The 23150-nt window shown below is 41.3% G+C and overlaps 1 protein-coding gene across 1 annotated transcript in view; it reads left to right on the top strand.

Annotated features, from left to right (window-relative positions):
• Window positions 1-23150, top strand: part of LOC144501621 (SEC14-like protein 1) — a 46627-nt gene that overhangs the window by 6406 nt on the left and 17071 nt on the right. Inside the window, exons 2-4 of the mRNA XM_078225513.1 lie at window positions 13449-13598; window positions 19198-19329; window positions 20948-21076. Coding sequence (XP_078081639.1) covers window positions 13449-13598; window positions 19198-19329; window positions 20948-21076 — 411 coding nt within the window. The remainder of the gene's footprint in view (window positions 1-13448; window positions 13599-19197; window positions 19330-20947; window positions 21077-23150) is intronic.

Raw genomic sequence — 23150 nt, 5'->3', positions numbered from 1 at the left:
CATGCACATGACTGCACTGTCAGCTGACAAACACAGTTACATATTGCGTGACAGCTGTTTACAATGTTCAGCTACTTTCTGGTGCATGGTGGGATTGCTGACTGCACTGTACATACTTGTTCTAACACAGTCAGCAGCTTTTGTAAGCTAAAAGCAAGTTTCTAAACACTGTAACAAGAAAGGCAACTCAGCAGCTTAACTGTTCGAGTAATTGCGTTGGCTGACTTACAGTTTATAAATCAATCCTTTGTTACAAAAGCACTTTGATTTTAAAAAAAACCTGGAAGAAAAGAGGTTGCTAAAAGAAAGCAGAGCCGACTTAATTACTTTGCTACTGCAGCCCTGGAAAGTTAAGGGACTTGGTGGAACATTCTTTCAACTAGACTTCTTGTGAAATGTTGTGGATTTTCATGCAATTGTCTATTAAGTTTGTAACTTTAAATATGGAAACTTTAGAAAGGTGAATTTTGAGGAATTCCATGAATTTAATATTTGTAGTCATAACTGGACGTTACAGTCTGTATGCCCTCTTACTTAAGTCTGGCTTTTGGAGGAATATTAAAGCAATTATGTTTGAGTAGGATTTACTGCGAAAAGCGCCACAACGGTAGGAGGATCCTGGTTGGGTTGTCCCTTTTTAATACATCAAATTATTTCTTCAAATCTGTTTCTGAAGTAAGACAAGTTACAAAATCAAAAAAAGAGTCCAACTTATTCCTTTCACGCAACTGTATGAATTATGCTTGCTGATCAGTTTTTTTACACGCACATTCTAAATTTAGTAAGTCGCACATTGTGTCATCCATGCTCGCGGTTAGTCTCGTCACACCTGCTGTATAACACATTATGATGCTAAGGAAATGAGGTCAGCAACACAGCTGCCTCTTGAGAGACTGATACAGAAGGAACATTTGGATATTGGGCAGTTGGAGCTACTGTTTTCATTTCAATCTATAGGACAGCACCAAGCTGTTGAGTTTTTTATTCTTTCACAGGCTTAGGGTGTCGCTGGCTCGGTCAGCATTTGTTGTCTATCTCTAACTGCCTTTGAGAAAGTGGTGAGCTGCTGCCTTGAACCACTGCAGTCCATTTGGTGTAGGTGCGCCCACAGCATTGTTAAGGAGGGAGTTCTAGGATTTTGATCCAAAGATTGAATACCAGTAAAGTCTGATGTGGTTGTTAATTATCTACCACCAGATGCCACTGGCATATTTAGAAATAAATTGTATAAAATTATGTCTCGTGTAATGAGAAGAGAATCATTGCCAATCTAGCTGCACAAGACCCCTTGGGGATGAGCGACCATAAGATGATAGAATTTTTTTTATCAAGGTGGAGAGTGAAGTAGTTGATTCGGAGGCTAGGGTGCTGAATCTTAAAAGAAACTGAGGATATGAGGCGTGAGTTGGCCTTGATAGATTGGGGAGAGTTACTTAAAGGGATGGCAGTGGATAGGCAATGGCAAACATTCAAGGAACACATGGAGGAACTGCAGCAACTGTTTATTCCTGTCTGGCACAAAAGCAAAATGGGTAAGAGGGCCAATCCATGGCTTACAAAGGATATTAGAGAGAGTATCTGATCTAAGGAAGAAGCATACAGATTGGCCAAGAAAAATAATAGGTCTGAGGATTGGGAGCAGTCTAGAATTCAACAAAGAAGGACCAAGGGATTGATTAAGAAGGGAAAATACAGTACAAAAGTAAGCTTGCAGGGAACATAAAGACTGATAGAGTTTCTGTAGATACGTGAAGACAAATGTAGGTCCCCGACAGACAAACGGGGGAATGTATAATAGGAGACAAAGAAATGGCCGAGCAACTGAATAGATACTTTGGTTCTGTCTTCACAAAAGAGGACACAAATCAGATGCCAGAAATGTTGGCGAACGCAAGATTTAGTGAGGGAGAAGAACTGAGGGAGGTCAATATTAGTAGAGAAATGGTGCTGGGAAAACTGATGGCATTGAAGGTGGATAAATCCCCAGGGCCTGATAATCTACATCCCAGAGTACTTAAGGAAGTGGCTTTAGAAATAGTGGATGCATTGGTGGTCATCTTCCAGGATTCTATAGACTCTGGAACAGTCCTGCAGATAGGAGGATAGCGAATGCCACTCCAATATTCAAAAAGGGAGGTAGAGAGAAAACAGGGAATTATAGACCAGTAAGCTTAACATCGGTAGTGAGGAAGATTCTCAAATTCATTATCAAGGACTTTATAGCAGAGCATTTATAAAGCAGTGACAGGATCAGACAGAGTCAGCATGGATTTATGAAGGGGAAAATCATGCTTGATAAATCTGTTGGAATTCTTTGACGATGTAATTAATAGAATTGACAGGGGGAGCCAGTTGATGTGGTATATTTGGACTTTCAGAAAGCGTTTGACAAAGTCCCGCATAAGAGATTATCGTGCAAGATTAAAGCGCATGGGATTGAGTGAAGTGTATTAAGATGGATAGAAAACTGGTTGGCAGAGAGGACACAAAATTTAGGAATTAATGGGTGCTTTTCAAATTGGCAGGCTGTAACGGGGTGCCACAGGGATCGGTGCTGGGACCCCAGCTATTCACAATATATGTTAATGATTTGGATGAAGGAACAAAATGTAACATAAAGTTTGCAGATGATACCAAGGGCGGCACGGTAGCACAGTGGTTAGCACTGCTGCTTCACAGCTCCAGGGACCTGGGTTCGATTCCCGGCTTGGGTCACTGTCTGTGTGGAGTTTGCACATTCTCCTCGTGTTTGCGTGGGTTTCCTCCGGGTGCTCCGGTTTCCTCCCACAGTCCAAAGATGTGCGGGTTAGGTTGATTGGCCATGCTAAAATTGCCCCTTAGTGTCCTGGGATGCGTAGATTAGAGGGACTAGCGGGTAAAATATGTAGGGATAGGGGGTAGGGCCTGGGTGGGATTGTGGTCGGTGCAGACTCGATGGGCCGAATGGCCTTTTTCTGTACTGTAGGGTTTCTATGATTTCTTCTTCTATGGTAAGTTGGGTGGAAGGATGAACTGTGACAAGGATGCTGAGATCCTTCAGAATAACCTGGACAGTTGGGTGAGTGGGCAATTCAATGGCAGATGCAGTATAATTTGGATAAATGTGAGGTTATTCACTTTGGAAGCAAAAACAAGAAGACAGATTACTACCTGAATGGCTGTAAATTGGGAGAGAGGAGTGTGCAGCGGGAGTTGGGTGTTCTTGTGCACCAGTCACTGAAGGTGGGCATGCAGGTGCAGCAGGCAGTAACGGCAAATGGCATTTTGGCCTTCGTTGCGAGAGGTTTTGAGTACAGGAGCAGGAATGTGTTGTTGCAATTATACAGGGTCTTGGTGAGGCCACACCGAGAGTATTGTGTGCAGTTTTGGTCTCCTTTTCTGAGGATGTTCTTTCTCTCGAGGTCTCGAGGGAGTGCAGCGAAGGTTTTCCAGGTTGATTCTGGGGATGGTGGGACTGATGTATGAGGAGAGATTGACTAGATTAGGATTGTTCTTGCTGGAGTTCAGATGAATGTGGGTGGGTTTGGGGGGGGTCCTCATTACAGTTGAATGTAAAGTAATCTATCTTTGTACCTGTTACATTAATTAGCTAAATGGTGGTCCAATTATATTAAGAGTGGGCAGAGTGAATATGGTGTCCATCCAGTTATTCTGGGACCCAAATGCAAGATTAGTTGTAAAATTTTATTTGTTGAAAATACTCAATTTTAAAGACTTGTAATGAATTTACTGTATGAAATCTTGTATATCGAGATGTATTTCTGAAGAGATCTTTCAGAGTAGCTTCATAAGACTTACTATGTTTAAAAGACAAAGTATTTCCTTTTACCTTCAGGTATGTGTGTGATTTCACCTTTTTGGGGCAGCACGGTAGCACAATGGTTAGCACTGCTGCTTCATAGTGCCAGGGACCCGGGTTTGATTCCTGGCTTGGGTCACTGTGCGGAGTTTGCACGTTCTCCCCGTGTCTGAGAATTTCCTCCGGGTGCTCCGGTTTCCTCCCACGTTCTGAAACACATTCTCCTCGTGTCTGCGTGGGTTTCCTCCAGGTGCTCCGGTTTCCTCCCACAGTCCAAAGATGTGCGGGTTAGGTTGATTGGCCAGGTTAAAAAAAAAAATTGCCCCTTAGAGTCCTGGGATGTGTAGGGTAGAGGGATTAGCGGGTAAAATATGTGGGGGTAGGGCCTGGGTGGGATTGTGGTCGGTGCAGACTCGATGGGCCGAATGGCCTCCTTCTGCACTGTAGGGTTTCTATGATTTCTATGATTTCTACGTGCTGCTTAGGTGCATTGATCCGAACAGGCTGTGACTAGGGGAATTTCACAGTAACTTCATTTCAGTATTAATGTAAGCCTTGCTTGTGACAAATAAATAAACTTAAAAAATTTTGGGTTCTGTCCTATAATAGATCCTATAATAGATGGGTGCGTCCAACAGGTTGATGTGATGTGTCTAGTATGTGGGTGAAGAGAATAAGCTTGCCTCCTGCTTTGCATGTGAGTTTGCTTCTCATTTTCAACCCGCACTGGTGTCAGCAATGTGAAAAAGAGAACCAAATATTGTAAGTCACTCCCTGTCAGTACATGGTCTCTCCATTGGCAGTTATGCTTCCTTGTGGTGACGCATGGAAACTCGATCCCTCACAGCTCCAGGCTAAAGCTTCAGTGGAACTCTGAGGAGATTTGGCATCTAGATTTGCAGTGGGCAGGCCTACCAAATCGAGGAGACGCCTTGGCACTCGTGAACCAACTCCCAGCTATGCATGAATAGTTTCGCTGCCTTGTGGATACATGGAGAGAGTGGAAGGCTAAGGCAGTAAATCCTAACAAAAATCTGGACTGTTGCTCAAAGATAGGCCTTGTGTCTGAAAATGTAATCTTTGCAGTAATTCTTCCAACCAAGCTGGTACCAATCGTAGTGCTTTGCATTGCTTTGGACTCGACCGGGTTGGTTGAGGGGGGCATCTTAACATTTGGGCAGCCTAGGATCTTCATAAATTGGGCCCCGGTGAGCATACTATAGTTTCACTGGAGTGTGTTAATGCAGCACGTGTGACAGTAAGTGACGAGCCAGACGCAATTGATATAGAGAGCGGGCCCTACCGGCTGTCTTCGGTGATGGGAGGAAACATTGTATCCCACCGGTCAGCCATTGTCCATTTCAAGCCCAGCAGTCCCTGACTAGTAAGGTGCTGACCTGCCATGCTCCCTCTGCGTAGTATACTTGGAGCTTGGTGTCTTTCCTCAATGAGTAGATGGAATTCATCACACCAAGATGAGGTGAGCAGAAATGAATATCTCAGCTGGCCAAGAAGAGGACTCCGAGGAAATGGAGAGCAGAAAACAGTGCACCTTCTCAGTCCACTGTCTCCCTCTGCAACAAATGGGCAGGGACTGCTGTGCCAGAGTAGGGCTCCTGAATTACACCAGACGATGCTCAAGACAGAGTTGACCATCATGGTGGAAACCATCATCTTATGAGATGGAAGGCTGCCATTGGCACTGTGAAACAGAAACTGACTTGAGACTCGGATGGTATTTTTGGGGAGTTTAGCAAGAAGAATATCAGGGTTGTAGAGTTAGTATACTGTTCTGCACCACTGCTATGTTTTTGTTTATACTTTATATTCTATTTTCAAAAAGAAGAAAATTGAATTCTTCAGCACTGCTAGATGTGTTTTTTTAAAACCTGCTTTCGCTTATGATGGGCTGCCATTTTAGCTGGTTAAATCTGGAGATCAAAACTTTTAAAATTTATGTAAGTACTTTCATAGTATATTGTATTTCAATCCTCGAGTCCTTGTCGTTTCAGGAAAATACTGGTCTTCCAGGTCAAACTGGTTTAGTACATTTTCAATTTGCATGCAGATGCTGGTAATTATTTAATGGTTAAAAACACAACTGGAGCATTGAGAATATCTTGAATCCTTTAAAACTAATTATTGGAATAAACTCAAACAAGCAACATATGTTTTCTTGCCATCTTTATTAATTAAAATGTTATCATCTGATACAAGGAGTAGTTGAGGCTACCAGCATAGATGCATCAAACAGGAAACTAGATAAACATTTGTGGGAAAAAGGGATAGAGGGATAGGGTTGGATGGAGTAGAGTGGCAAAAGATTTATATGGAAGCACTGGCATAGACCAGTTGGGTTGAAAAGCCTTTTCTGTGTTGTACATTTCATGACAATCTGATTTTTCCTTTTCTCCATTTGTGTTTTCAAGCTTCATTTCCCCTCTTATCCACTTTGGAGATGGGAATAACTTGGAAAGTGTTCATACATGATTGGCTAAAAATCATCTCGTAAGGATTTTTCTCCTCAGCCCTTCAAATGCCTAAACCAAATTTCCAGCATCCCCAGTATTTTGCCCGTGTAGTATAAAGCACTTAGCACGATCATGCAAACTAAATCTAGAATCGGTTCATTCTTTTAGTTTCCAAAGCTGAGTAATTTCATCATGTTTATTGCAAATATTGTATCCTGTTGATGCTATTAATCTGGATTTTCACAATCAGTAGCTGGAAAATACAACCTGTGCATCTTTGATGCTAGTTTTTATATTGGAGAAATACTTCATTTTCAGTGTGTTTTAATGTGCAGTAGCTTGTTATACAAATTAATATGGTGGTGCTGCCATGCATAGAGGCAATAGTGTACTCTGATCTGAAAGAAGTATTATATTAGCTAGGAGCAGCAGTCTAGCACTGCACTGGTAGATTCATAGTTAACAACTTTCATTTTTATATTCATGTATAAATGTTTAAGTTCTACTTTTTTAGACAAATAATGCATTTTTGAAACTTATTTTATTCCCTGGTTAACTGTCATATGCTCTGGTCTTGAGCTGCCACTGATGCAGAGGTACACAGGTGCTTGGAGATATTCATCAGAGCCTAATGTTTCCTCTGGTTTTCCCCCAGGTGGGGAACTGCTTAGCCTTTATTGTGTGCTTTTCCACAGTGACACAGCTACAATTAGCAACTCAATTGCATGGGGGAATTGAGTCCTTGTGGAGCTAGGGGTTTATGTTGTAGTTCACTAAGCTTCTCTTATAATTAGTCCTTTTATATATACTCATCAAAATGAAAGATGTTGGGGAATGGAACATATTTTTGGTTAATCCGCTTCTCTTTCTTTGACCCCCCGCCACCTCCTTGGAATGAGTAAATAATTGATGTAGTTTTATACTGTGCTATTTTAACGGCAGTATCAGTTCAAAGTCTTATTCCTTATAAGATTCCTAGATCTTATTATGTGGAATAAATTTCAGCTCCTGTGAGTGTGCCAAAACTTTGATCTCAGTAGCATTTTCAGACATGAGCATTTTGGATTGATCGTTTTCCCTAACGCTATTCATTGGAAATAATATTGGCAAGTCATGATCCCCTGCATCTCCAACCACACAGGAAAGAAAGCTGCATTTGTAATTGGAATGAATAACATAGATGTACAAGAGCATGAGGCAGAGTGCACAAAGGTTTATCAGCCTGATTCTGGGGCTGGCAGGACTAATGTATGAGGAGAGATTGACTAGGTTAGGATTGTTTTCGCTGGAGTTCAGACGAATGAGGGGAGAACGCGTAGAGACTTATAAAAGTCTAACAGGACCAGACAGGGTAGATGCAGGGAGGATATTCCGATGGTGGGGGAGTTCAGAACCAGGGGTCACAGTCTGAGGATTCGGGGTAGACCATTTAGGACGGAGGTGAGGAGACATTTCTTCACCCAAAGAGTGGTGAGCGTGTGGAATTCATTATCACAAAGTAGTTGATGCCAAAACATTGAATATATTGATGAGGTGGCTAGATATAGCACTTGGGGCGAATGGGATCAAAGGTTATGGGGAGAAAGCAGGATTAGGCTATAGAGTTGGACTATCAGCCAGGCTCGTAGTGAATGGTGAAGCAGGCTTAAAGGACCAAATGGCCTCCTCCGGCTCCTATCTTCTATGTTTCTATGAGGGAGAAAGGTATAAGAAGTTTTGGTGGTAAGAGGCACATGTGGAGCATAAAACACTGGCATAGACTAGTTTGAACAAATGGCCTGTTTCTGTGCATTACATTCTGTGTATTGTAATGCATTGCGCAGCATGAGGTCCGAAAATATTTTGCAGTCAATGAAATACTTTTGAAATGTAGTCACTGTTGTGACATAAGCCTGAACTATTTTGTTGGGCATACTTCTGCATAATATAATTTTGCTTGTTTATATCAACAGTCATCACTGTGGCCTAAACATTGTTCTGTATGTTTGGCATAGTAAGACTTCAGCAATTTTTTTCCTGCTCATGTATTGGTGTATAGCTGTCTTAGCTTCTTAATTAGCTTTGTGATTCACTCTTGCATAGAGCATTTGGACTCTTTAGTACATCTTGCTGTAAGAGTTGAATGAGTATTGTGTTTGCAAAGTTTTAGCAACCAAATCTACGTCAGAACTGAGGTGGTTAACTGTCCAACATTCAGCTTTTTATTCTCTGGGTAGCTCAGAAGTGAGCAGATTTCCACTCCATCTGACGAAGGAGCAGCGCTCCGAAAGCTAACGGTATTTGCTACCAAATAAACCTGTTGGACTTTAACCTGGTGTTGTTAAAACTCTTACTGTGTTTACCCCAGTCCAACGCCGGCATCTCCACATCATAGCTCAGAAGTTACCAGCAATGCATTTGGCACATGGTGTTCAGAAAGTATACAATACTTGTACACAAGTTGCAGTGATATGTTTCTAGCTGTTCCTAATCAGACTTCATATTCTACAATAATTTTCACATCTAATTTGTTACTGCTGTTGGTAAAATATTTTGTTTATCTTTTTCTGCTGATATTTTGGATCCGGGCATGAGTTTATTCAGGAAATAATGAATTTTTCAATAATGTGTGGATTTTTGGTAGTTGCAATGCACTAATTTAATTTGTGAAACAGTGATTTTAATGAAATATTACAAAGCCTGCTAGATACTGTGAAGAATTTGAAAATTTACATATCCTTCACGATGTTTTCTTTTAAATTACTAATGTCAGTTAAAAAGGTGGTGTGTTCATATGGCACCTGATCTCAAAAAAGAACTAAATTTTTAATGTGGCAAAATTAGGAAGTTGTTTTTGCAACTGAGCCTTTGTTGAATGCTTGTCATTTTTTAGTTCGGAGGGGAACGAATGTTGCATTCACTTTGGGGTTGTGTTAAATTTCCCTGAAAATGAAAATAATTGGATTCACAGCTGCTGGGGGAGAAGATACCATTTAATAAAATCCCGAAGCTGCACTGCAGAGATAGGAATCATCATTTAGAAAGAGCTGGCTGAATGCACTATAAAGTGCACAAGGAGCACCTAGAGGAATAATTTTTTCATCTTATTTTCTGTTAGAAAAGGCAGTATTTCTTTCACCAAATTTCAACTATTACTACTATATAATAGAATTTACAATATCTGCTTTTAAAAATCTGGAGATACAGTATTTTATGAAATCTGGAAGTTAATATCCAGATTTTTGAATGTGTTCTCTATTAGAATTTGGACAGGCAGATTTGACAGGACAAACTATGAATATTAAATAGCGTAAATAGGCATTTTTTTTTAAAGTGCAATGGCTGTGAATGAGTTAATTAAATAGAAAAGAAAATATAGAATATGTTGCAGTTGTTTGATTTTGAATTTACAGTAGTATTATGTTGTAAAGCTTGTAACCTCAGCAGTTTTCACTTACTTGGAAAAAGTTATAATTGGTTATATAATATATCATGTAAGACAAGGTCCACAGATTAGACTTTAGTACTCCGCTGGCTGAACTCCTGACTTTCACCTGCCATAAATTTCAGCTTAGCCAAAATTCTATTCTCTCTATTTAGTTTCTCCCCACAGTTAGCTTGCTCACCATCCCTCATGACCTTAAATTAAAATTCTCATCTTTGTGTTTAGTTCAACACCCGTGTTCCAACCCTTTGTCGCTATGTCGGCAGCCTTGCTTTCAGACTTTTAGGCCGTGCCGTGTACTTGTGTCAGTGAACTCTCAATTTCTCTTTTTTAAGATCAATCTTAAAGCTCACCTACTTGTTCAAGTTTTTGGCACCCCACTTAATCTCTCCCACCTTTGGCTCAACGTTCACTTTCCTTTTGGTCTCTAAAATGCTTTGGAATGTTTATGAATACATCATTGTAAACAAGCTTGCCTGATCTCTACCTTAGTTATGGATATTATTTGGATGTTATATTAGGAACATGTTCTTCCTCGTACTTCAGCAGAAGTAGTAATTAACATCAGGATACTTGAGATTACTTATTCCTTTATAGAAGCACCGGGAACTTGGAAGTTTACTAAACGTTTAGCTGGTTCAACATAGTCACAGCATGGGTCCCTGCTTATCTTGCCATCTTCCGTACATACCATTGCTTCCGGTATATCTTTTTACATCAGCTGAGGATTACCCTCTGTCTTGACCGGCAGGGGTCTCGATTGTATCTCTCTCATTTTCCACTTCTGATTTCATGTCTACCCTTTTCCCTGAGTTTCTCTTGATCTCACATTCCACCCTGCTGGCTGCAACACTCAAGATTATCTCCACAGTTTCCAACACTTACACTGTAATGCCACTACCAAGTACAATTTGCCATCCCACCTTTTAGTATCCCTCCATGGTCCAATCCTCAATCACTTGCTCCCCTTCCCACAAAAACACAGGAGATCCAAAACTGTTCTACCTCCATTCGCGTTACTCAGGGCCACAAATACACCATTCCAGGTCCTACAGAGCTATATTTGTACTACTTTCAATTTAGTATACTGTATTTACTGCTCATAATGTGGGTGTTTGTTACACTGGGGAGACCAAATGCAGATTGGGGTATTGCTGTGCAGAACACCATCATTCAGTCCACAAGCAGGGCTGTGTTTCTGGTCACATGTCAGTGTAGTTCTCCTCCTCATTCCCACTTCCATCACTCTGGCCTTTTGTAACGTGAAGATCAATGGAAACTGAAGGTACAGTGCATAATCTTTAAGCACTTAGCTGTTTACAAACTCAACATTGGTTTTGTAATTTCAAATCATTACCAATGACCCCACATCTTCATCTGTTGCCATTTGCACCTTCCTTAGACCCATCTTTTGTTCCTTGTCACATTTCCTTTTGCCTTGAATCAGATCCCTTTGGCCATTTAATTGCTCCTTCCTTCCACCCTATTACGCAACTCCCCTTCATTATTTCTCCCTTCCTCTTTCTCTGCCTCTGTATTTTCTTAAAGTCTGTTACATTTCTAATTTTATCCAGTTTATGGGGCCTATAATCTCGTTGAACGTCGTACAATTCATTTTGACATTGTTTCCTGCGTGACCAGCTTGACGCCATTTTGGAGTAGCATCCCACCCTCTTGCGCAATCTCCTGTTTCCTGACTCACCCTTCCACAGCTTCCCTCTCCTGGTCCTGCATTCCCATTCAGATGTGGAGATGCCGACGTTGGACTGGGGTAAACACAGTAAGAAGTCTCACAACACCAGGTTAAAGTCCAACAGGTTTATTTGGTAGCAAATACCATAAGCTTTCAGAGCACTGCTCCTTCGTCAGATGGAGCATCTGACAAAGGAGCAGTGCTCCGAAAGCTTATGGTATTTGCTACCAAATAAACCTGTTGGACTTTAACCTGGTGTTGTGAGACTTCTTACTGTTTTTCCCACTCAGATCCAGACTGTTTGAAGCTGGAGTTAACACAAGTCCTGCTGATCAAAAGCCCTGAGCTGCGACTGCTTACAGTCCAAACTGTGGAAGCTGCTCCTCCGTCACTGTGCTTCACCTAATCCCTTGCTCCGAGCATTTTTTTGTGTAGACAGATGCTGAAAAGTGTAGAATCCAGAATTGCTGGAATGTGCCTGATTGTGAATGCAGAATGAGGAAAGGATCACACCCTTCACTGTCTGTGAACAATCGGTGCTTTGGCTTATGCATGAATAGAGTCACTAGGGAAGAAAGCAGAGATGTGTGCAGCTGTGGAGTTGTACCCCAATTTTGACCTATTTTTTAAAAAAAGGTCTACATTTCATACTAGTACATGTGTAATATAAGGCTCAGACAATGGAAGGAGTGTGCCAATGCAAGTAGAAGTTCCTGGGCCCCAACTGCTCAAAGGCCTGCAGATCAAGAATTGGTTTCTCTTTTTCTCTCTCTCTGCCAGCCTCCCTTGGCCCCCCCCCCACCCACTCTTGTTCGACAGAGAGGCAAGCGGGGGGAGGCCAACTGGGGGCGGGGGGAGGCTGACCGATTGACCCTCCTTCCCTTGCCTGCCCTCTCGGTCGTTCTTTGCGATTTCAATCGAGTGCGGGAACTGAGACACTTAAAGTTGAACGTGCAAAATCTTGATGGTGGCAGAACAAGTTGAGAAGGCTGCTAAAATAGTGTATGATTTTATTAATAGCAAGGCAGGTTTACTGAACTTTATAAAACATTAATTCAGCCCCAGCTGGATGGTTGTGTTCACTGGCCATCATTTTGGGAAAGATGTTAAGGTCGTGAGAAGGTGCAGAGGAGATTTAATCAAATGTTGCCAGTGATGATTAACTTTTGTGGAGAGATGGGAAGCTGACCTTGTTCTCTTGGAAGCAGAGGAAGTTAAGAGCAGATTTGATAGAGGTGTTCAATATCATGAATAGCTTTGACAGGATAAATGGGGAGAAAGTGTTTCTGGTGTCCGGCTCAGTGACAAGAACTCACAAATTTAAGGTGATTGTCAAAGAAAAGCCAGGTGACATGGAGAAACGTTCTTTCATACACCAGGTTGCTGTGATCTATGATGCGCTGTGGTAGCTGCAACATTCAAAAGAGAATTGAATAAATACTTGAAAGGAAAAGAAAAATCAAATACAGGATTGTCGTGGAAGAGCTGAGTATGCGCTTAATTAGATAGCTATGAGAAACAGCCAGCACAGGCATGAGCGTGATGGACCAAACAGCCTTGCTGTATGCTGTATTGTTCTATGATTGTGTTTAATCGATGGCCTGTACTATAGTCTCAATGGGGCTAGTAATGAGGTAAATTCCTTTTCCTCAGCTGGAAGTGGGGTGTATATGTTCAGTTGTATTTATTTATTCTGTACACTTAACAAGAAGACTGTAAGATAAAGAGCTGTGGCCCATAATACAGAGTAAAAGATGAGGTAAATCAACATGTAAGCATTAGGTGACTTCATCCTTGGTTTTTCAAAACTACTACATCTGGCATGTTATATTACTTTTTTTTAAGCCACCCCTTGGGTTTGCAGAAACATTCCTTATTTCAGTTCTGTAACCAACTGAAGAACTGACCGACATTTAAGTGAAAAGTTAGACTCTAACAACAGTGCAGCTGGTTTGCAGAAGTCACTTGCTGGAGCTTGTAGCGAACTTCCTCATGTAATGTAAAAAATTGAATACCTGTATTCAGTGAAAACATAATTTGAATAATTGTCTATTTCCATAGGCTTATGAAAGGCGATTCCCAACATGCTCCTTAATCCCCATGTTTGTTGGAAGCGACATGACCAGTGAATACAAGAGCGAGGATGAGGCGGTTTATGTTTTAGAAAGGCGGTGCAAACTGGATGTCGATGCCCCAAGACTACTGAAAAAGGTAAGGCGGAAATGATTACTGGAATCAGTTCACGAATGTAAATGTTCGTGCATGTCGGTGATCATTTATAACAAGAGAGTTCAATTAAATAATTCTGGAACTCTGTTCTCTCTGGAAAGAGTAATTCTTGTGCAGAGCAGCAAGGCGTAGAATAACAACTTAAATAGATTAACATATGATCTATAATTGAAATCAGTTTTAACATTTATTTATTATTTATTGGTCACAAGTAAAGCTTACTAATTAACACTGCAATGAAGTTACTGTGAAAGTTCCCCTAGTTGCCACATTCCAGCATCTGTTTGGGTCAATGCACCTAACCAGCACGTCTTTCAGACTGTGGGAGGAAACCAGAGCACCCGGAGGAAACCCACGCAGACACGGGGAGAATGTGCAAACTCTACACAGATGGTGACCCAATCCGGGATTCCAACCCAGGTCCCTGGCGCTGTGAGACAACAGTGCTAATCACTGTGACAGAATATTTTTGTAACTTTAAAATGTGTTTTTGTTCACTTGTTTTTTTGCTTTGCATTGCTATTAATGCTGTGAATGTTCTACTCTTTTAAAAAAATTTAATGTATATTACATTACCGTTAATTTTGTCTCGACTTCTTACTACAATTAAGCAAAAACATTGTCTTTTTAAGCCCCCGCTCTCAGGCATTTGTAAAGCCAGCTGACTGGCGTAAGGATGGCACAAATGATTTGTAAACAGCACCATCTGCTGGCAGACAATAGTATTACAGTTTTGAGCAAACCAAAATCCAACTGGTTAGTTGTCCAATTGCTTCTAGCAACTGGAATCGGTTTCCTCCAGGTGCTCCAGTTTCCTCCCACAGTCCAAAGATGTGCAAGTTAGGTGGATTGGCCATGGTGATTGTGTGGGCTTATAGTCATAGAGGTTGACAGCATGGAAACAGGCCCTTCGGCCCAACTTGTCCATGCCACCTTTTTTTTCTTAAACCCCTAAGCTAATCCGAATTGGCCGCATTTGGCTCATATCCCTCTATACCCATCGTATCCGTATAACTATCTAAATGCTTTTTAAAAGGGACTTAAGAAAGAAATTAGAGCCAGAAGGGGTCACGAGAAGGCCTTGGCAGGTAAGATTAAGGAGAACCCTAAGGCATTCTATAAATATGTGAAGAGTAAAAGGATGAGATGTGAAGGAATAGGACCTATAAAATGTGAAGGTGAGAAAGTCTGTACAGAACCGGAAGAAATAGCAGAGGTGCTTAATGAATATTTTACCTCGGTATTCACGGTGGAAAAAGACCTGGGTGGTTGTACTACAGGATTGAGGTGGGCTGAAAAGATTGAGTATGTGGACATTAAGAAAGAGGATGTGTTGGAAATTTTGAATAGCATCAAGATAGATAAGTTGCCGGGACCGGATGGGATGTACCCCAGGTTACTGTGGGAGGCGAGGGAAGAGATTGCAGAGCCTCTGGCGATGATCTTTGCGTCGTCGATGGAGACGGGAGAGGTTCTGGAGGATTGGAGGATTGCGGATGTGGTTCCTATATTCAAGAAAGGGAATAGGGATAACCCAGGAAATTACAGACCGGTGAGTCTAACCTCAGTGGTTGGTAAGCTGATGGAGAAGATCCTGAGGGACAGGATTTATGAACATTTTGAGAAGTTTAGTATGCTCAAAAGTAGGCAGCACGACTTTGCCAAAGGCAAATCGTGCCTTATGAGCCTGGTGGAGTTCTTTGAAAATGTGACTAAACACATTGACGAAGGAAAAGCGGTAGATGTGGTTTGCATGGACTTCAGCAAGGCGTTCGATGAGGTCCCCCATACAAGACTTCTCGAGAAAGTGAGAGGGCATGGGATCCAAGGGGCTGTTGCCTTGTGGATCCAGAACTGGCTTGCCTGCAGAAGGCAGAGAGTGGTTGTAGATGGGTCTTTTTCTGAATGGAGGTCAGTCACCAGTGGAGTGCCCCAGGGATCTGTTCTGGGAACCTTGCTGTTTGTCATTTTCATAAATGACCTGGATGAGGAAGTGGAGGGATGGGTTGGTAAGTTTGCCAACGACACGAAGGTTGGTGGTGTGGATAGTTTGGAGGGATGTCAGAAGCTGCAGCGTGACATAGATAGGATACAAGACTATGCGGAGAAGTGGCAGATGGACTTCAACCCTGATAAATGTGTAGTGGTTCATTTTGGCAGGTCAAGTGAGATGAAGGAGTATAATATCAAGGATAAGACTCTTAGCAGTGTAGAGGATCAGAAGGACCTTGGGGTCCGGGTCCATAGGACTCTTAAATCGGCCTCGCAGGTAGAGGAGGTGGTTAAGAAGGCGTATGGTGTGCTGGCCTTCATCAATCGAGGGATTGAGTTTAGGAGTCAGGAGATAATGATGCAGCTTTATAAGACCCTCGTCAGACCCCACTTGGAGTACTGTGCTCAGTTCTGGTCACCTCATTACAGGAGGGATGTGGAAATGATTGAAAGGGTGCAGAGAAGATTTACAAGGATGTTGCCTGGATTGGTTGGCATGCCTTATGAGGATAGGTTGAGGGAGCTCGGTCTTTTCTCCTTGGAGAGACGAAGGATGAGAGATGACCTGATAGAGGTGTACAAGATGTTGAGAGGTATAGATCGGGTGGATTCTCGGAGGCTTTTTCCCAGGGCTGAAATGGCTGCTACGAGAGGACACAGGTTTAAGGTGCTAAGGAGTAGGTACAGAGGAGATGTCCGAGGTAAGTTTTTCACTCAGAGGGTGGTGGGCGAGTGGAATCGGCTGCCGTCAGTGGTGGTGGAGGCAAACTCGATAGGGTCTTTTAAGAGATTTCTGGATGAGTACATGGTACTTAATAGGATTGAGGGTTATAGGTAAGCCTATATATAAGCCTAGGTAAGTAGGGACATGACCGGTGCAACTTGTGGGCCGAAGGGCCTGTTTGTGCTGTATTATTTCTATGTTCTATGTAAAAGACAAAATTGTACCCGCCTCTACTACCTCTGGCAGCTTGTTCCAGACACTCGCCACCCTCTGTGTGAAAACATTGCCCCACTGGACACTTTTGTATCTCTCCCCTCTCACCTTAAACCTATGCCCTCTAGTTTTAGACTCCCCTACCTTCGGGAAAAGATATTGACTATCTAGCTGATCTGTGCCCCTCATTATTTTATAGACCTCTATAAGATCACCCCTCAGCCTCCTATGCTCCAGAGAAAAAAGTCCCAGTCTATCCAGCCTCTCCTTATAACTCAATCCATCAAGTCCCGGTCGCATCCTAGTAAATCTTTTCTGCACTCTTTCTAGTTTAATAATATCCTTTCTATAATAAGGTGACCAGAATTGCACACAGTATTCCAAGTGTGGCCTTACCAATGTCTTGTACAACTTCAACAAGACATTCCAACTCCTGTATTCAATGTTCTGACCAATGAAACCAAGCATGCCGGATACCACCTTCACAACTCTGTCCACCTGTGACTCCACTTTCAAGGAGCTATGAACATGTACCCCTAGATCTTTTTGTTCTGGTACTCTCCCCAATGCCCTACCATTAACTGAGTAAGTCCTGCCCTGGTTCAATCTACCAAAATGCATCACCTCGCATTTGTCTAAATTAAACTCCATCTGCCATTCGTCAGCTCACTGGCCCAATTGATCAAGATCCCATTGCAGTTGGAGGTAACTTTCTTCACTGTCCACAATGCCACCAATCTTAGTGTCATCTGCAAACTTACTAACCATGCCTCCTATATTCTCATCCAAATCATTAATGTAAGTGACAAATAACAGTGGACCCAGCACTGATCCCTGAGGCACACCGCTGGTCACAGGCCTCCAGTTTGAAAAACAATTCTCTACAACCACCCTCTGGCTTCTGTCAAGAAGCCAATTTTGTATCCATTTAGATACCTCACCCTGGATCCCGTGAGATTTAACCTTGTGTAACAACCTATCATGCAGTACCTTGTCAAAGGCTGATGGGCATAGGGCAGGGAAGAGGGCCTGGGTAAGACACTCTGAGAGACAGTGCAGACGTGATGGGCCAAATGGCCTCCTTCTGTACTGTAGGGATTCTATGATTCCACGAATGCTTGAACCATTGCTCAGTTAACTGATATGCCCTGGATATGTAATTCTGCCCCCTCTTCCTTTTACGGGGAAGATTCAGCCAGTTCGACTGGAAGGAAGGACTAACACAGATTTCCCCTCATTGTCAAATCACTTTAGCACCATAGTGATAGATCAGGGAGTTTGGGGGGGAGGCTGCAATAACCATGATTTGCTTCCTTAATATCTTAAATGTTAGACTATGACAGAAAAGAGCCCCAGCTGATATATAACAAGTGAAAATTATCATTACCATAAACTGCTGGTCCCATTGCATTACAAATCTTGTGCTCAGGTTTTACCTCCTGTTACTGTGCCATTTAGAGGTCTGTATTTCACGGCTGTAATAATCCTACAGGAGGGCATGCTTACACCCTGGGAGTTTGTGCACTGGAAACATTCTAAAGACTCAGATGATGTCCAAAGATGTGCGGGTTAGGTTAATTGGCCATGCTAAATTGCTCCTTAGTGTCCCGGCATGCGTAGATTAGAGGGATTAGCGTGTAAATATGTGGGGATATGGGATAGGGCTGGGTGGGATTGTGGTCGGTGCAGACTCGATGGGCCGAATGGCCTCTTTCTGCACTGTAGGGTTTCTATGATTCTATGATGCCCAATCGAGTATGTAAAGGATGTTGAAAGCTTGCTATACAATGCTTTTCACCTTTTTTCATTAGAAAAACAATGGAATGATAGAATTATTTAAAATGATGAAAGGATTAGATGGGGGTGGGGTGGGGAAAGTTGTCATGTTTCTCTGATGAGTCGAGACAAGGAGCTTTAAATATAAGATTAAATGCGAGAGATTTAAAATGGAGGGCTGGAAATACTTCTTTGCTCAGAGGTATGAGGACATGGAATTCATTTTGAGTTGGTGATTTAAGACAGCTGCTTCTAAGAATAGGCTAAGTAGTGATAAACTAGTATGGAAGGTAAATGCCAAAGCACTCTGTTTGGGTCAAATTGGCTGTTTTTATATCGAAACATTAATGTATCTGCTGGGCAGCAATAGATCTAGTAAAGATTCTTAACCGAGTGTTATTGTGTACATTCTATCCCAATCTCAAATTCCGTAAGACCTGTTTTGGTTTTGCCTAAACTTGAAAGTGATATCCTGTCATCAGACATTGGATTGTTTTCTAACAAATCGAGTTTACTTGATCTCTAACGGGAGTGTTGCATTAAACTTGTACTGCAAAAAAGCACATAGCATTGATTTTTGAAATGTTTCCGCTTAGTTGATTGCACTTACAGGTTGATGCACACTTCTTTCCAGTGGTGTTTTGAACATTTTCTTGACCCTGAAGTTATTTGAGTGTTGTTCATATTGTTATTTTTGTTTGAAATGCCCGGAGGACCAAATAAACAGCATGCACAACTGTTTTCGTTATGAATACAGTTATCCATGTTAATGTGCTGCGTGACTTGTGATACATTGATTGCTATCACCATGAGGCATTTGCTGCCACAATTATGCTTCAGGATGATACAAATTCATCTGTCATAAATGTTATCCAGATTGCAGGTGTTGATTACATCTACTTCATTCAGAAGAACTCCTTGAACAGGCGGGAGAGAACATTGAAGATCGAAGCCCACAATGAAACCTTTGCTAACAGAGTTGTTATCAATGAATTCTGCTGTTACACAGTACGTTATCAATTACAAAAATTTTAAATCTAATTAACTTAAAAATAAACTCTGAAGCCAAAAGAAATTCAGGCAATGGAGGAATTCAGAACAAAAGCAAGGTTTTCATAGCTGAAGAACTTGTAAAACCATGCAAAAGCGATCTGATGAATGTATATTTTGTCTCATCAGTTCTATTATCCTTTAGATTCAGTCCAGTTATTGATGTTTAAATTCAAATTATAGTTGTGCTCCATAGCAAATACGTGCATGCTTTATATGAATTGCAGAGTTCTTTCACTTATGGTACAGAATGCATAATGGATAAGTCGCAAACAAATGCTTCTGCACAGTTCAGTGGCTGCTCATTCATTATCCATTCTGAAGAGTGTTACAGGAAATAAAAGCAAATACTGCTAACCTCAGTGCAAATTGAATTGTAATGGGGGCAAGGAAGTCAGCAGGTTAAAAGGATCAAAAAGTGAAAATTTACGGATTTGGAATATGCTTAAGGAATGAAACTTTTTTTTCAAAGATTTGTCCTTTTCACCAGTGCACCAATAATCTGTAACATAGCAGGTAAATGAATTTGGCTTTTTAATTATCAATATCCTGTAATATTAAATGTTAATCCCCTCTATAACTTATATTTTGTATGTTTCTCTATGTATGGTCCTGTAGATGTTAAATTGTGAAAGTTTAGCTCTAAACTTGACCTCTTAGCTGCTGATAGTTCCAGCAAATGAAACTCTCCCACCAGTTTTAACTTTTCAATTCAAACCGTAAAGTTGAAACAATATTAATATTGCAGTAAAAATGCAGCTCTATGAAGAATTGTTTGTATTACTATGTTAATGCATACATGACTGAAGTACACCATTTCCATAGATTGAATTTAACAAAATGTCAAAACTTAACATTTCGTATTTGCTGCTTTTCAGTTGTTTTGCCCATATATTTGCCTATTTTAACTTTATTTGCTGACTATACAAGGGCTATGAGACACCGATATAAGGTTTTTGGCAAGAGGTGCAGTGAGAATTTGAGAAGAACCTTTATATAATACAACTGGTAATGACCTAAAACCCGCTGCCTACTAGGTTAACACACCTGACGAAGGAGCAGCGCTCCGAAAGCTCGTGCTACCAAATAAACCTGTTGGACTTTAACCTGGTGCTGTGAGACTTCTTACTAGGGTGATATAAGCAGAGATGATCAACGATTTCGAAAGGAAATTCAATCAACATTTTAGAGAAATAAATTTTCAGGGCTACAGGGCTAGAACATTAAAATAATGCTAACTGGATTGAGAACTGGTATGGACTTGATGGGTCAAATGACGACCTCCTGCGCCATAATGACTCTTGACTCTGACTTCCCACTTCCTATCATTGATTTTATTGTTCTTCAACTCTCAAATTCTAAAAAGTAAAATTACCAAAGGAACCATCAATAACCAAAGAACTCTAGCATTGTTCAACATTTCAGTTATGCTTGGAAATATTAAACCTTGAAACTGCAGGATTGTGCTTTATGAAAGACTAGTTCAAAAAAATAAATGAAGTCAAATAATGTTGCGTCCATTATTTAGAACTGTTAAAAATAAGAACTGTGCCTGATTTTTCTTCTGTATCTCAAGGTTCACCAAGAAAATGAAGATTGGACCTGCTTCGAGCAGTCAGCAAGTCTTGATATCAAGTCCTTTTTTGGATTTGAAAGCACTGTTGAAAAAATAGCAATGAAGCAGTATGCCAGCAGCATCAAAAAGGTATGTGAACAATAGGACATTTTAGTTTTCACTGCAGATACTTCAGACAGACTAGCTCTTGTGTTTCTAACAATGGTTTTATGTTTATTGATTGGAAGTATTATACCTATGTTCATAATGCAAGAGCCACCTGATCAGGTTGAAAATACCTGAAAGCAGGAATATTTATTGTGGATCAGGTTTTATGGTAATTTACAACAAGGTTCAGTAAAATCTGTCAGGCTGCTAATATTGCAAATGTTGCTGATAATTTAAAAATCAGCTTTAATGCAAGTACAGTGGATGGTTTCTAATTGCCCACATTAGTTCTTATTTTGATTTGCTTTTAATTTTGTGGAGTTTTATTGTGGAGTTAGGTGTCTAAATCCTTTCCATTGTAACTACTTTTTATATACAAGCTTGTAATGTTCCTCTTCATACGTCAGCTCACCTGCAACAATTTGTGTAACGAATGCTTCATGAATTGCCACCAAAAGGTGGAAAGTTTTCTGCTGAGATTTCCTAATCTCTACAATCAGAAGGCTCTTGGCTTCTGCTCAGTTTTCTAGAACTATTAACAAATGACCAACTTGTTCCTGTTGATAAATTTTCTTTCTGACCATAAATCATTCCTTGACTATCTACCTCAAGTTAGTGTAACTAATTGTCTTTCACCATTATGGATGACATCCATGTTGAAATTAAAGGAATGGGGATAATGCAGGCAGGCGGTGTTTAGGAGAAGATCCACCATGATCTTACTGAATGTTGGAGCAAGCTTAAAGGGCCAAATAGCCTACCCATGCTACTATTTCTTGTATTCTTAGGGTGAGCATGTCTCTAAAATAATTATACAGAAAGGTTCCCTTGAAGGACTGAATTTTTAATCATATTTTCACTGTTATAACCAGAGGAGGAGGGGTCATATTGCATCCTGCTCTTTTGTTTCCATGTTTGACCACAAGTTTTTTGTTTGGAAAAGGGTTCACTTGCCAATTTAGAATCTTAGAATCCCTACAGTGCAGAAGGAGGCCATTCGGCCCATCAAGACATCATTGATAATAATCCCACCCAGGCCCTATGACCTAACTCCACATATTTACCCTGCTAATCCTCCGACACTAACGGTCAATTTAGTATGGCCATTCAACCTAACCCGCACATCTTTGGACTGTGGGTGGAAACTGGAGCATGCAGACACTGGTGCTCAGACAAGGCTCGTAAAATCCCACCCAAGGCCAACGGAGAATTCCGTTCTGCAAGCCTCGCCTGTCCTAATTCCAGGGCAGGCGTGCCAGTAAAATTCCGGTATGGGAGAATGTGCAAACTCCACACACAGTCACCCAAGGCCGGAATCGAATCCAGGTCTCTGGCACTGAGGCAGCAGTGCTAGCCACTGTGCCATCATGCTACCTGAAATTTAGTGAGTACTGTTTACACGCTGATCACTAGAGAACTAATTGGGCAGGAGTTTTTTTTTGAGTTTAACAAGTAAAATATTAAAATGCATTCCAACTTTTGTGCACATGCATTCGCACACTACACAAACAGAGTGGGTGAGGATAGGTTGACCAAATTAGAGTCCAAAAAAATTGAAATAGAATATATAGTCTGTAGTTTGAGTCACCTTTCCTTCAGTGGTCCCGATTTAAAGTTTTGGATGGCTGATTTAGTTGTTCTTCTGGAGACTGTCATGCTGAACTGAATTTCTTTCAAGAAGTCTCTATTTGCATCCCTGGTGGTCGCAGTCAGTAAATTGGGTTCAAAGTTTGCCAGGTGGGTTGGCGAGAGAGGAGGAGGCAGAAGGGGACACCTTTTCGCGTCTTTTCTCTCAGCTGCTTGTCCTTGGTTCTGCTGAGAAAGCTTGTACTGAAACATTTGTCATGTGACTATCCTTCACCAACCATTAGGGGGAATCCAAATAAGGTCATTACCATGTATTCCAAGGCTAACTTGATTTGCTCATGTATGGAAAGCTGCCTTAGCCAGAGTCCCATTTTGTAAGTGATTAGATTTAATGGCCGGGCTGCAACAGTTGAATACCTCAGGTGATTTCCACAGATGTTTTGTTAATGGGACAGGCGATGCGCGTCCT

This window comes from Mustelus asterias, chromosome 12, assembly GCF_964213995.1.
Source record: "Mustelus asterias chromosome 12, sMusAst1.hap1.1, whole genome shotgun sequence".
NCBI classification, from domain to species: domain Eukaryota; kingdom Metazoa; phylum Chordata; class Chondrichthyes; order Carcharhiniformes; family Triakidae; genus Mustelus; species Mustelus asterias.
The sequence above is the reverse complement of the archived record's forward strand: the minus strand, read 5'-3'. Positions and strand labels throughout refer to the sequence as shown.